The sequence below is a fragment of the Cottoperca gobio genome, chromosome 17, assembly GCF_900634415.1.
Source record: "Cottoperca gobio chromosome 17, fCotGob3.1, whole genome shotgun sequence".
NCBI lineage: Eukaryota > Metazoa > Chordata > Actinopteri > Perciformes > Bovichtidae > Cottoperca > Cottoperca gobio.
In genome coordinates, this window is record NC_041371.1 from 15,605,795 (window position 1) to 15,619,992 (window position 14,198).

The following is a 14,198-nucleotide window of genomic DNA, read 5'->3' on the forward strand; positions in this document are numbered from 1 at the left end:
CATACTCTTGTATAAATTAATACTCTTGTAAAAATACACACCTATGAAGGATATCTTTGCCAGAAGATAATTTCAAGTTAAATATATATTACCTCTTATATGAAACAATAATTACAGCTTTTCCTCAATAAATGTTAAAAGGGGATTTTCTTCGATTCCACCCAAAACATTTTGCAGTGAACTCAGAGTACTAGCCTTAACTGTATGTTGTAGTGTAATCTATACAAGAACGAGATCTGAAATGAACGGCAATACATTTATACAATAAACTCAAAGCTAAGCATTTAACAATAAACACATTCCAAACTTTATCAGGTGATGTAGTACAAACCATATGACTAAAGTAGAATTAGCACACTCTTCTATGAAGAGCCGGTACAATAAAACCTCATGTCTCCAGTTTAAAGTCATACTTGAGAAACTTACAGTGTGTATTCTACTTACATAAGCAGCCAAACTGCACATATACTCTGTAATCTTTGAACAGCAATATGTAACAAAGATAAAAATGTACATTAATAGACAAAACTGTCTGTCATGCCAAACATTGATAGTTCAGCAAACACAATTTGCGGCAGATTGCTCTTTATAGATGCGCAAAATGTGAGGGTTCTAATGGTGCAAAGCAAATTAAGCAGAATGCTTTTGTTTGTATTGACTTAACTCTGGCTTGTATCCCTCCAATGTACAAGAAGAAATTGGCTAAAAATGAAATAACAATATGGCTAACCTGGGTAAGACAAAATCAGAATGGGTTGTCTTGTTACCTGATAAAAAAGGGTCAGAACAATCACAATATACATACTGTACAAATATACATGACGTGTGAAGCATCATGAGCTTCACCGACTTTATGAGCAGCTTATTACCTTGCTGTCAAAAACTTGTAGATCCAAACACACCTTTCCTCAAAGTCACTCAGATGAGCAACCTCTTTAAGCAAATGTGAAGGGGACATTTACAACAAGGATTAACAGCCGTCCTTGCAAGAAGCCTACACAGCAGTACAGCTAAATTGTAAATTTAAGCATACCTGTAGTCATCACCTATTCCATAAATTGTGCTAACCTTGCAATTACAAAGATACATGCGCTACTTATAAAGTGGTGATCTCAAACTACTGAGCCTCAAACTTACAATATGGCTACAAAATCTCCAGGTCACACTGTACAAAAATAGTTTGCATCCTCTAGTATGACCATATTGGCTTTACACGCTATCCATTCAACTCAACAGTGGTTCATTTCTTCACCTGAAACAACGTAAACCAAGGGGTCACTCTAAAACAAAGTGAAAACACACCCACTTTCATTTAAGGCAATAAATCATTATTCATCAGGAGAAAACATAAGAACATTTCTTTCAGCACTCGTGTCTTTTTCTGCAGCCGACCCATAACAAACCCTGAATGGATGATTAAATCTAAACAACGAACACAATGCAGTTGTTTCCAGTTACTGTAATGACAGTAATCACAAAAAAGGATGAGCTAAAATAACATTTTATGGACTACTGCCATTACGTAATTCAAAACTAAAAATTCCGTATGTTGTAGAAGCCACGCCACTTAATCACTTGTATGGACTTAAATTAAAACGTGCATATATCAGAGATGGTATGAATAGCTACAGCTGTAAACCTTTACATAACAGCAGAGGAGCTGCATATTTAAAAGAAAACTGAGAAGAAGTGAAGGAAAACCAGAGGGGTTGAAGAATAAGGAGGTAGATGTATGTTACACTACAAAGACTGAAATTCTGGGTGAAAGTAGTAAATAAACAGAAGAAAACTGTTTTTGGTTAAAGAATCTGAAGTCCTATGCAAACATTAAGACCAATGTTTTTTGGGATTAATGTCATGCCGGCTGTGGTCTGCAATGTATGGAACGCCTGGGTTTGTCAAACATATGTTCTGCATCTGTGTGCATTTTGTTTGTTTGTTAATGTCAGTCTCTGCTGGGCGTGCATCAACATCACAGCAATTCACGAATCATCATTCAGCTCATGACTGTCTGTTCTGGCAACTTTCCGTGGAGGCGCCGTGTTCTCCCCCTCTCCTTGTTCCTGCTCTCGCTTTTTTCCTGAATTCTGATAAAAGTAAGAAAGAAAGACATTTAACAAACCATGAACAACAAAACAGAGGATACCTACTGTCATAAACAATACAATTAGCACCAACTTCCTCCTAGATGACATTAACCATCTTTAAAAACCTTTACCTTTTTGTCCCACTGTTGATGAAGATATCGCAATAGGATGTTTGTCTTCTCTGTGACAATGACTGAGGAGAGACAACACAGAAACTGATTAGGTCATGAGAGACACAAAGCTAAAAGGTGCAGTAAAGTAAGCCTGCAGTTGAAATCATCTGTTTTCATAGAGAGTGTAAACTGAATGAGATTTTATCCTTTAAGGGAAACTGCAACTAAGATCATTAATAAGCAAAAAACAAGTTGGGATGTGTTCTTTGAGTATACTATTTTATACAGATATAACTAATATAGTTCATCAATTGTGATTTTAAAAAAAGTGAGCTGTAGCTTCCCCTGCTCTGTAAGCATTAACACACTTACTTTGCTCTGATGGATATTCCCGAGTTGGAAGATACACAGATGGTCGGCGGTTCTAAAACAAGAATGAGATTCATGTCAGTCCATAAATTGGCTAGAATTACCTAAGACAAATAAGTAGTATTACCATGTAAGACAATTTCTTAAGTTTAAAGACCTTGTTAAGACAAGATGATTTGATCTCAGCATTTTGAGAACAAAGAAGACGACTTACTGATGCTTTACATACTGAGTCTGCATGGAACCTGCTGAAGTTAGTTTTGTTGTAGACAGGTAGTCCCTTCAGGAAATCTGACTGTGAGCAGGGAAGAACAATATGATCAATAACACTTACCATACAATTACCACAACCATAACTCGGCAGTAGAGAAGTACTTCTTACATTTAACTATATACATATATATATAGTGGCAGTAATATGGTATTAAATGACAGAGAGGGTATCTACAGAACGTCCTGTTTGCTACCACGTAACGTTAAGCCATATCTCTATCGAAGTGGATAAGAACCAACTATTTGACCACTATATCAAAATAATTAAGAAAATAACCATCTGTTAACATACCTTCTCCATTTCTGTCCGAGTCACGCTCTTCGCTCGTTAACTAGCTGGAGAGAAAAAGAGCAGATGCTACTGTTTTAGCTAGCTAGCTACTAAGCCTTGTTGCCTTTGTCGTAGCCAAGATACCGGTTTGTTTACCCGTTCGACAGCTTCCTACGACCGCTATAAAACATAAACTACGTATGACTTCGATATGATCGCATCACGCCACCTCATTCAGCTGGAAACTTCCACTCATGTAAAGGTAATTACACAAAAACTGAAAATGAACGTCCTTTGAGTGCTAACTTGCTACTAGTTCACAACTCCATTTTTGTTGTTCGTCTGTTCGGGGGCGGTGACCTTCCTAGATTCAACGTACCTCATTGGTTGATGCGTGAAGAGAGAGAAAGCAATGCGCTCATTGGCTAGAAAGTGATTATGAAACAGACCAATCTCCCAATACGAGGGGGGGTTGTGGCTTGAAACACAGATGAAAACACAAGTACTTTCTACAGCATGTTCTACATGCAGGTTATTTATTCATGCATCCCTTAACTGCTGATTGCTGCTCGCAGTTATGAGTTGAGTTATGATGAGCGACCGTCGGTAAAAATACTTATTTATAAGGTTGAACAGCAAATCAACCCCTACTCTTGAATTCTTAATTATTGACATTAAAACTATGACTAAATCTCATAACTAATTACTAATCAGGTTGTTCATTAAATTACATTATATATATATTTGTTTATTTATCGTAATGTATTTGAATACAATGCAGAAATTAGTGACTTAATATTATAAGGGTATAGATTCAATTAGCAGCAGTTATTACTTTAGTCTTGTGCAGCATGTTCCTTTCTCAAGACTCAAGTGATACTTTCCAACGCACCTGCATCTGAGGTGCGAATATCTCCTTTGAAAAAAGCAGTTAATACTTTGAAATCAGTTCATAACCAAAACTGTAAAATACATTGGCTAAATCAACTTTGTTTATCAATTACTAGCAAATTTCCCAAAATGGAAAATGCTGTTTAAGTAGAATTCATGCTACTTATTTAAAAAAAATATTTACATTAGTGTGTGTTATTCTGGCATAGAACATTATTAACTAATACCTCCATGTTCTCTTGTCTGATTTTTAGTCGTCACACATTCTCATTTTCAACACTCTTTTGGCTTGAAAATTAAATGCCACAAATGGTATTCTAGGTCACCCTGCCTGATAGTACCACCAGATCCCGCTGTCTAAAAGTAAAAGTCACGAACGGTAGATGGCAGCCAACTTTGAACAATAAACCTTTGTCTCTTGAGTCAACAAAGAACAAACCCTTTGTCCACAAACTATCTTTGGGAAGCACTTTTTTTTCCAATCACAAATACATAAATTCTGCAGGGGTGGTTTTTATTTAGTCAACCAGAATCGGTGTTTTCATTTGCAAAAACTAAGAGGACACTGATTTTTTTCAGACACATTTTGTATTTGAATCAAACAATTTACACAAGCAAAAATAAATCCATACATCTGATAACATTAAATGAATACGAAAACATTTTATGGATCAAAAATAACTACGTGAAACTGCCAGAGCTCTTTATACCAAAGGTAAATGCAAATTGTGTGTCGAAGGCTAGTTTCCATCCTCTCACCCATTATTAATATAGTGGGAAAGCCAAAACCAACACACACCCAGTATCACCAGTTAACCCAGGACACAAGATCTTTGCTGAGCACCCTGAACAATGGCAGCATTTCTGAACCAAAGTCTGTTTTCCAAAAGTCCTGCAGGTTTTCCAACAAGGTCCTTCAGTGTGAGAGTGATTTCCGTCCCTTCAACATGCGGCGTAGAATCACCTCGATGCCGCCCTGTGAGCTGATCCTCTTGATCCAGCCATGGGTCCTCTTGCGTTTGATGTTCTTGGGCTGATACTCTGTGCCTCTCTTCTTTGTCCGTACCTGCTGGTATTGCCATGGAAGCTGTTGGAACACTCCTGAACCCTCAGCTTGTGAAGAAAGGGGCCCACATCTGGACATCTGAGGTCCTGCAGCTACTCTGGGAACAATCCAGTTGCTGAATAATCTAAGGTGAGAGTTTCCAGTTACTGCAAGGTTCCCTGCAGGGATGCTGTTGACAGATCAAATATGTTATGAAATGTAAACAAATGTTATTCTTTAATACTAACATTACACAATAATAACAATTTGTAATACATCTATGGTATAATTATGTGTGCAGTTGTCTCATGCACGGATCCCATGCCTTGGTGTCGACTATCAACACAATGATGACATTTCTGTCAAATGTATGTTGTATTTGTACTATGTTGTTTATCCTGTACACACGACATCTATTGCACGTCTGTCCATCCTGGGAGAGGGATCCCTCCTCAGTTGCTCTCCCTGAGGTTTCTTCCATTTTTCCCCCTTTAATTATGGGGTTTCTTTTAGGAAGTTTTTCCTTGTGTGGTGCGAGGGTCTAAGGACAGAGGGTGTCGTAACCTGTACAGTCTGTAAAGCCCACTGAGACAAATGTGTAATTTATGATATTGGGCTATATAAATCAATTTGATTTGATTTGAAATATATGTACAGAATGAAGACACATTTTAACTGCTACTTTAACTCACTCGTAATACTGGATCAATAACAGCTAATACTACGTACAGATGTAAATCAACAAAGTCCTTTCGTATATGTTGATTAGCTATTATTAAGATGTAATTGAATTAGCCATCACCTAACTAAATATAATTTCCAATCAGTAGCTAGCTAGCTACCTACATGATTACCTAGCCACGCTGCTAACGCACTGTTAAACTAGCTTGCCGGTGTTAGCATTGTAAACAAACACTGGCTTTGCCGTTTGTGTAGCATGAAAATACATAAACTTTATTACCTGGTGAAATTGGTTATTCCACGCAATCGGGAAAAAGACGACCGTAAAATGTTCATCTTTAGATATTTACAGTTGACACAGACATAAGAACAGTGAATGTCACAGGTCTGCCTGCGTATATGAAGCAAAATGATTGGTTCAGACTTTTCAGCCAATGGAAAGGCTTGTTGCTAGGACACATTTCCTTTAACGCCTCGAGTAGCATTTTTCAGGTTAAACTCTCGGCAGTTTACCGACTGACACCAGCATGTCTCACCGATAAAACAGTTTATTGGCAATAGTAACGGCTATAACTCTAAGAGTCATTGTTTGAGGTTAGTATCTGCCAGATGGGAGACACTAAACAAGGCAAATAACGTCATTTGTATGGAACTGGAGACGACTCGTTGCCTGAGAGGTTGTACTCAGGGTATCAAGCAACCACATTTGTCCCCACTGTTGCTAATCACTGTGATTCACTATTACTGCAGAGCCATGTAGAGAGAACTAACCTCCTCTTTACATGGCATTACTGCATTACTGTGCAGTCGTCACAAATCAGTGCAACACTTCACTTGCAATGAGTCTCACTCAGATAATGTCAAAATGACATACATTTATTAATCAGTGCTACACAAACATCACTTTATCCAGGAAGAACATGTTCCCAGCTTTTTTCCCATTAAATACCTTTCCAGAATGTACCATTGGCAGCTGAACCTTACAGTAACAGTAACACAGTAACTAGATTAATGCTTTGATAGCATAATACATTACAGCAAACGTCTTAATGCAACACATTAAAGTAAATTAGGAATAGGCTACTGTTGCAATGAACGAACAACAATATGATAACAAAACAATAACACACTGTGGGGAAAACCTTTTTGAATGCGTAAGCATAGAGCAGTAGGCCTATTTGTTGTTAACATCGGCTGCCAAACAATAACAAAAAGTACACAGTTGTTGGCTCACAGGCTCTCCGCCCCATAAACGTCACAGCTTGCAGTTCAGTAACAGGCACCGGACTGTCCCAGTACTGTAGTACTGTAGTGTTGATGTGAGTTCAAGGGTAACAGAGGGACACAGCACATCTGAATATAATTGGTTAAATATATTGAGATTTAAGATTGGTTAAATCTCAAAGGTAATTTCTCCCATCCGTGACGCAGCACCTGGTATAACACGTTTTCAGGTGTCAGTTTATGAGGATGCAGTGGAGATTATTTAAACCCAGGTGTATAATTTCAAATATGGGATCACACATGTAGGCCTGATCGTAGCCATGTGTTCACCCATTTAGATAATAAACTGGACAATATTTTTTTTTAATCAATTCTGTCACTCTCCCTGACCGCGAGCCCGCGCAGGCACGCACGCGTTTTGCTATTCTGTCAGCCTTGGCAACAAGGAAACAAACCTCCCTCATTGGCCTCCTCTTGGTGTTCAACTGTCTTCTATTCGCCCTCCCCACTGCCACTCAGGAGCGAAAATGCCTGAAGTCTGCTGTTGCTGCTGCGGATACAAGGGCAGCTGGGCTGGGTAGGGTCTAGTCTGAGTGCGCAGTGGATGCTGAGGGAGACGAAAAAAAACATTGTTTGTTATCGTTTTGGGTATCTTATTGAGATGCAATTACCACACTTTTATGGATTCATGCATTATCATCAATTCAAGCCCGTGTTCTGTGGTAGCAGTATAATGAAGCCAATAAGAAGCTTTTAGTGTTTTGCAGCATCTCTAGCGTAGACAAATTGTTGCACCAAATGCAACGTTTTCTCTCTTCTGCTTCGTCGGCCCTCATTTTTCGGTGCAGATTTATATTCACCCCTAATCATCACTAATTCAGCAGGTAAGCAATCGATTCAATTTATTGCATTATGTTGTCTAATTAGAGAATGTTTATTGTTTAGCATATAGTCATCAGCATCAATAAACGTCTACACAATGATACTATAAATAATATGCACGCAGCAATTATGGCCCTCCACAATAGACTGCCACGGATCTCTAATCTTTTTTAATTTGTGTTGCGACGCTATTAATTGGGTCTATACATAACACTTGTCAAAATGCCCTTCGCTGTGCATTTTCATTATTGTGAATACGTAGCCTACTAAAAAATACTCAATGATATTACATCAAAAATATTTAAATGTGTTGTCATAGGCTTAAGGAACCAGCTAAACTATAGGATATTTGCCCATTAGGTATTTTTAACAGAAAGTAGGTGATAATGGTTTCATGCAGATATCTCCACACTCTTGTGTTGTGGAACTATAGGGAAGCACACAGTGTAACAAATGTGTATTACTGTAAGACTTGGCAGACATATCAACCTACACACTTTGCAATGCAGACAAAAACGTTTTACATGCATGAGTAACCTTCAGCCTGTTTGACTTTAGGGTTTGTGGATCTGAGATAGTTGTCTACTTGCTCCCTCCTCAGCCAGATTTAAATCCTGGTTGACCCTGTTGATGGATAAGTAGGTCAGGAGGAGAATCCCTGATTTAAATAACAAAGCGGTTGGCCAGTGCTGATGTAGTTAGTTTTGTATTAAAGACATAGTGGCATTGCTACACCAGGGTACTCTAAACTGCTAAACAGGGTTAGGTAATGTCCTGCTTTGCTGTCAAAATATTCACCATTCACCTCAGTGGACACCTATACCACATCCGTACCACTTGTAGCTGATGTGGCACAACTGATCAGCTCATAATAAAATGACAGAATGGCTTAAAATGAAAGAACTATCACAAATAGATATATAGGTAGATGGCTGGATGTATGGATGATGATCAGGACACACTGCAGAATTGATGCTCCATTTGGATGTTTGTGAAAAGACCGGCCTCAGTCTCAGTCGACATTCACTTGGCTCCAAGGTGTAACTGGATAGCACTTTATGTACTGACCTTCAGACCGTCCTGCCACCAACAACAATGCCACACACACACACACGCACACGCACACGCACACGCACACACACACGCACACACACACAGCCACGGGCTCTCAGATACACTCCTGTGCTTCTTTTCCCCCTGACTGTAGTACCAGTCCTCTGAAGCACCATGCATTAAAAGTCTGTTTCATTAATTTACTTTAACCAAGAAACTATAAAAAATGTATTGAATAATGGAAATGTCGACTAAGAATCTGCATCTGAAGGGGATTCGATGTAGTGACATATGATTTGCTTCAATATTTACACTTCATATGACTTTAATCTGGAGAAAATCTTTACTTAAAAACAACACGCATCCACGATAAAGAAAATGAAAATGAATCTCCACAAGCCACAGTTATGAGTATATTTTCACCCTATTAAAGTGAATTTGTAATCATCCATTCATTTTATTTTGTCTGTCAACAGCATCTCCAGATGTTATGCATTATGATTAATCAGCCTATATTAACTGGGAAGCATGATTTAAGCCATAAACAAAACTTCATGTCATATGATTTACTATGAGCAGTAATGTGAAATCTGCCTTATAGGCAGTAATACTGCGCTGTGTTTCACCCTGTTTCTGTAAACAGGAAACAATGAAGCCCTATCATATAGAAGTTACTCTTCCCATTCTGTCTTCTAAAGATAACCGGCCTGTGTGTGTATGAAAACTAATGAAGACTAATGATGCTTTATTTGCACAACTGCCAAAACGCAGTTTAGCTGCAACTGGACCTGGGCAGGAAACTCTCCACTGGCAGCAGTATAGCTTGGAAAACTGCCATCATACTGTTATGAGACATATCGTTCAAAGACTCAGACAAGCCATATGACAGGCCTTTTCTATTTATATATATCCCTGTTCTGACCATGTGAAAAAGAGAGGTTATTAATAGCAAACGTCTAGGTCGGCAAGTGAATGGCAAGTTGTCACTGACATTGAAACTGTAGTACAGCACAAGTAGGGTTTTTGTGTTGTCTGTTCATGAACTTGGAATCCCTGAATGTTGAGCTGCTTTGTCACGCAGGTGAGTCGAGCTTTACAAAGGCTGCTGGCTCTGGTATTTTTTATTTGCATAGCTGTTTGGAGCCTGATAAAACTGGAAGCGTCCTCCCTCTTGGTGCATTTCATTTCTCTTGACACTGTATGTGGTCTGATGAAATTATAAAGAAGACTGTTTCATTGTAACTGCGTTGCTAGGAAACAGCTTGAGTCCAACTTTAGAAGAGCTAAGCTGGGAAACAATTTCTTCCCGTTGAGCTGTTGACATTTGCGAATAATCCAACAGGAAATAAATCTGAAATCATTTATAATGCTTATGTGAGAAACAAAACGAGTTGTTTTCAGCTAGAGAAGGGTGACGAGATTCACAAACATTTTCTATTTTAAGCGTCTGAGTGATGATCTGCTTGGTTATCTATGTTGTTTCTGCAGGGAAGCACCATGCTGACCAGTATCACTGAAGGGATACTGTGCTGCCTGACTGGGAAGGCTGCCAGTCTGGTTTTGCCCCTGGAGTCATCAGAACCCTCTGATGGGTTTGAGTTTGTGGAGGTGAAACCTGGGAGAGTCCTGCGAGTGCGTCACATCATCCCCGAGCGTCAGCCCGTAGTAACGGAAGATCAAATTGCAAGCAAGGGGAAGATGGATGGCGATGATGATGACGGCTCTCCTGAGGATTATAACAACAGCAATACCGGCAGCAGTGTCCACTGCAAGCGGAAGATCACAGTCTTCCGCAATGGCCAGCTGGTGATTGAGAATCTCGGCGATGTTTTGCACTCTGAGATCCTGCAGTGTCAGGATGGGGATCTGGAGCCTTGCAGCACTGTCGAGGTGGAGCTGGCCGACTACAAAGAAATGCCCTCTTCTCCAGACCCCAACCCTGTTCCTCATCCAGTTCTTTCACCCCTTGGGGAACAGAAACCTGCTCCACCTCCTCGCCGTCGCCGTCGCAAGCCCAAGCGCACAGTGCAAATCGACTCAAAGAGGGTGATCTCGAGCTGCAAAGGGACACACTCGGATGTAGCTCTGTTCTTCGTGCACGGCGTGGGAGGTTCCCTAGACATTTGGGGCAGCCAACTGGACTTCTTCTCTCGGCTAGGCTATGAGGTCATTGCGCCGGACTTGGCGGGGCATGGAGCCAGCACTGCTCCGCATATTGCAGCGGCTTATACTTTTTATGCCCTTGCGGAGGACCTTCGTGCCATCTTTAAGAGATATGCTCGTAAACGCAACATTCTCATTGGCCACTCGTATGGGTAAGGATTTGTGACATGCTTTAGATATAAATAATATCTTTCTATCGATCAATCTATTTAGTAGTGATTGTACCCCTCTCGTTATATCTCTCCCAGAGTGTCATTTTGCACCTTCCTGGCCCACGAATATCCTGATCTGGTCCATAAGGTGGTGATGATCAACGGAGGAGGCCCGACAGCTCTGGAGCCCAGCCTATGCTCCATATTCCAGCTGCCATCTTGTGTCCTGCACTGTCTGTCGCCCTGTCTGGCCTGGAGCTTCCTCAAGTAAGATCTGCATTTGCACAGTGCCAAAATTGATATTAGAAACTGCAACACAACACAGGAACTTATCTTATTGCTGACAAAACAGCTTTGCTTGCTGATGTCAAAACTTTTTTAATGACATCCTCTCTTTGTCTAACCCTCAGAGCTGGGTTTGCCCGTCAGGGTGCCAAAGAAAAGCAGCTGTTGAAACAGGGCAACGCCTTCAATGTGTCTCCGTTTGTCCTGCGAGCCATGATGAGTGGCCAGTACTGGCCTGAGGGGGATGAGGTCTACCATGCCGAGCTTACTGTGCCCATCCTTCTGGTTCACGGCATGTGTGACAAGTTTGTGCCCATGGATGAGGACCAGCGCATGGCAGAGGTAAAGCACATCTTCATATGCAAATGAGTGCTAATTTATCACGTGATATTTAATACAAAATGTTGGGTTTGCATTGTAGTGATATACCTATTGTAATGTTATGCATTCATTTGGCTTTCTAGATCCTTCTGTTTGCATTCCTAAAAGTCATCGAGGAGGGAAGTCACATGGTCATGATGGAGTGCCCTGACACCGTCAACACCCTCCTCCACGAGTTCTTTCTATGGGAGCCTGACATGTCCAGAAAAGACAGCAGCAAGACAGACACAGCTCTCAGTGACTCTCTCCACATACTGAAAATCAATAAGCCTATGGACAAATAACCAACCAGGACTCTAGTTTTATTACGGAACCAAGCAGAAGGCCCCTTGTGGCATGTGTTCTTAAGGCTGCTCCCAGGCTGAGAGCTGTTATAAATAGGGCCACCTCTTAAGGATGTGGACAGCCACTGGTGCTCCAAGATAAAGCAGGACTTAGGCATGTTGCCGACCAGAGAACGATGGAACGAACATAAAGATGAGGGGAATGGATGCAAATACACAGTCAGTTTTTGCTTCGCTTTTTAATACCAGTTTGTGCACCATTGCATCATGTTTGAGAAACGACACAATACCTGGAGGACTATGTCCATCCATTATTGGTGTATTAAATGTATCGGGCGAAGAGCTACAAGATGCAAAAAGCATAAAATCCATGAAATGGTGTGTGAATTCCCTCACCTTAAATATTCTGTAAAGTACTGCAGAGCTTCTGTTCAACCTTTACAAAATGGTTATCAACTTATAGTTGGGCCCATCTTACATCTGCTTTCAGTGGGAAACTGGCTAAATGTAGTGAATTGAGGAATTACAGATCCGGTTTTCCAGTATGAGGATGAAGAACGTGTTATAATGCAACCCAAGTGTTGATAATAATAGTTTATTACCAAATAATAAAGACATTAAATATATACGTCATTCATACATAAATGACATTATGCGAGGAGAAACACAAAATCCATTGTTAACATGCATTTCAGCCACCTATTAACCACATCCATACAATGTACTGTGATCACCATCTCAAACATGAAGACTCACAATCACAGCTATTGTCAATAAAATTGGATCATATATTTCCAAATTACAGCAATATATTTTCCATATATTAAACTCTAATATAAAATCTAAATCCAAAAAGCTATGTGCATCTATGTTAAGCACAATGTAACCAACTCATCGATTCATATTTGCATGGAAATTAAGTAATATGCAATGAGATTTATGTGAACTGGTTGCAAATACAAATGTAAACAAACATGGATGCCCAAAAGGTTCTCCTTTATTCTAGCAGCTATTTCTGCAATAGTATATAATATCCTAAGGATACAAAGTGCCGAGGCCCTGCATGAATTCAGAATATGAAAAGGTATGAAGGTTGTGTCAGACAGTTGCAATATATTCTCATATTGAAAAATTCCCTGTGCACTTCTCCCTAATCATATATCAAATGAGTGTTATTTTTATTGTGTAAGTATTATTTTGCCTTTATTTTGAAATAACTGCCATAACAAATTGTGGTTGTATTGACCGCTTTAAGCTGCTGAGTGTGTTGCTCTACTACTCTCCAGTCCATCCTATTTATCTAATAGTGTCAAACAGAAAGAATGAGCTCAATATTATGCTCACTGAAAGACATTCATTCATGGGTGCTACTTTGTCTCATAGTGGGACAGTAAGGTGCGAGTAATAAAAAGAAAAGGTGTAAATTGGTAGATTTGAGACTGAGTGTCCAAAGCTTAAAATCAAATATGAGTCAGCCGAAGGAGAGAGTCTCTTACAAAGAAGGACATTTGTACGGACCATGCTGGTCTGTTGTATATGCATTTTGACAGAATGCTGATGCAACATGACTGGTCTTATGCAACTGGAACAAAATAGAGAGAAATATAGTGGAAATAAACTGACTTGGCACTGACATCTCAAAAAACATTATATATTCTCTATGGACCTTCCAAAAACCAACAAGTGCTGCTGATGCAATGTACTGTGTGTCTCCTTTGGTGTAAAAGGTCAGTAAAACTGTATGAACGACAGGATGCACATGTACTTCCTCTTATGCTAAAAGTGTACATATACAAATTGTCAGTGCTCAAATGTGCTATATCTTTTTGTGGTTAACAAAGATGTGTTAATGTGTTTATTCATGGAAATCATTATATATGCACTGCCTGAATGTAGATGCATATAACATTATATAGCCTATCAAAACAGTTGGGTTCAGTGTATTAATGTGCCTTTCCTGGCATGAAATAAAACCAATGTTCACAGACTACAGGTGATTTTGCTCGTTTGCCTGTTTGCAGTAATATATTCTGCATTTCTTCAG

General features: G+C 39.6%; 3 protein-coding genes across 3 annotated transcripts; 1 reads left to right on the plus strand and 2 right to left on the minus strand.

Annotated features, from left to right (window-relative positions):
* Window positions 1–242: 242 nt before the first annotated feature.
* On the minus strand, window positions 243–3,464 carry LOC115022569 (DET1- and DDB1-associated protein 1-like). The gene is made up of 6 exons (XM_029453602.1): window positions 3,270–3,464; window positions 3,135–3,178; window positions 2,784–2,864; window positions 2,573–2,624; window positions 2,219–2,280; window positions 243–2,087 (listed from the first exon to the last, which is right to left on the minus strand). Exons 2-6 carry the CDS (start codon window positions 3,141–3,143, stop codon window positions 1,983–1,985), a joined length of 309 nt encoding a protein of 102 aa, XP_029309462.1. The 5' UTR covers window positions 3,144–3,178; window positions 3,270–3,464; the 3' UTR covers window positions 243–1,982.
* Window positions 3,465–4,497: 1,033 nt separating this feature from the next.
* On the minus strand, window positions 4,498–6,168 carry mrpl34 (mitochondrial ribosomal protein L34). Its single transcript, XM_029453802.1, has 2 exons — window positions 6,011–6,168; window positions 4,498–5,239 (listed from the first exon to the last, which is right to left on the minus strand). The coding sequence occupies exons 1-2, from the start codon at window positions 6,064–6,066 to the stop codon at window positions 4,921–4,923; spliced, it is 375 nt and encodes a 124-aa protein (XP_029309662.1). The 5' UTR covers window positions 6,067–6,168; the 3' UTR covers window positions 4,498–4,920.
* A 1,367-nt stretch (window positions 6,169–7,535) lies between these two features.
* LOC115022115 (protein ABHD8-like) lies at window positions 7,536–14,141 on the plus strand. The gene is made up of 5 exons (XM_029452993.1): window positions 7,536–7,838; window positions 10,378–11,204; window positions 11,301–11,471; window positions 11,615–11,831; window positions 11,954–14,141. Exons 2-5 carry the CDS (start codon window positions 10,387–10,389, stop codon window positions 12,152–12,154), a joined length of 1,407 nt encoding a protein of 468 aa, XP_029308853.1. The 5' UTR covers window positions 7,536–7,838; window positions 10,378–10,386; the 3' UTR covers window positions 12,155–14,141.
* The last annotated feature ends 57 nt before the right edge of the window (window positions 14,142–14,198 follow it).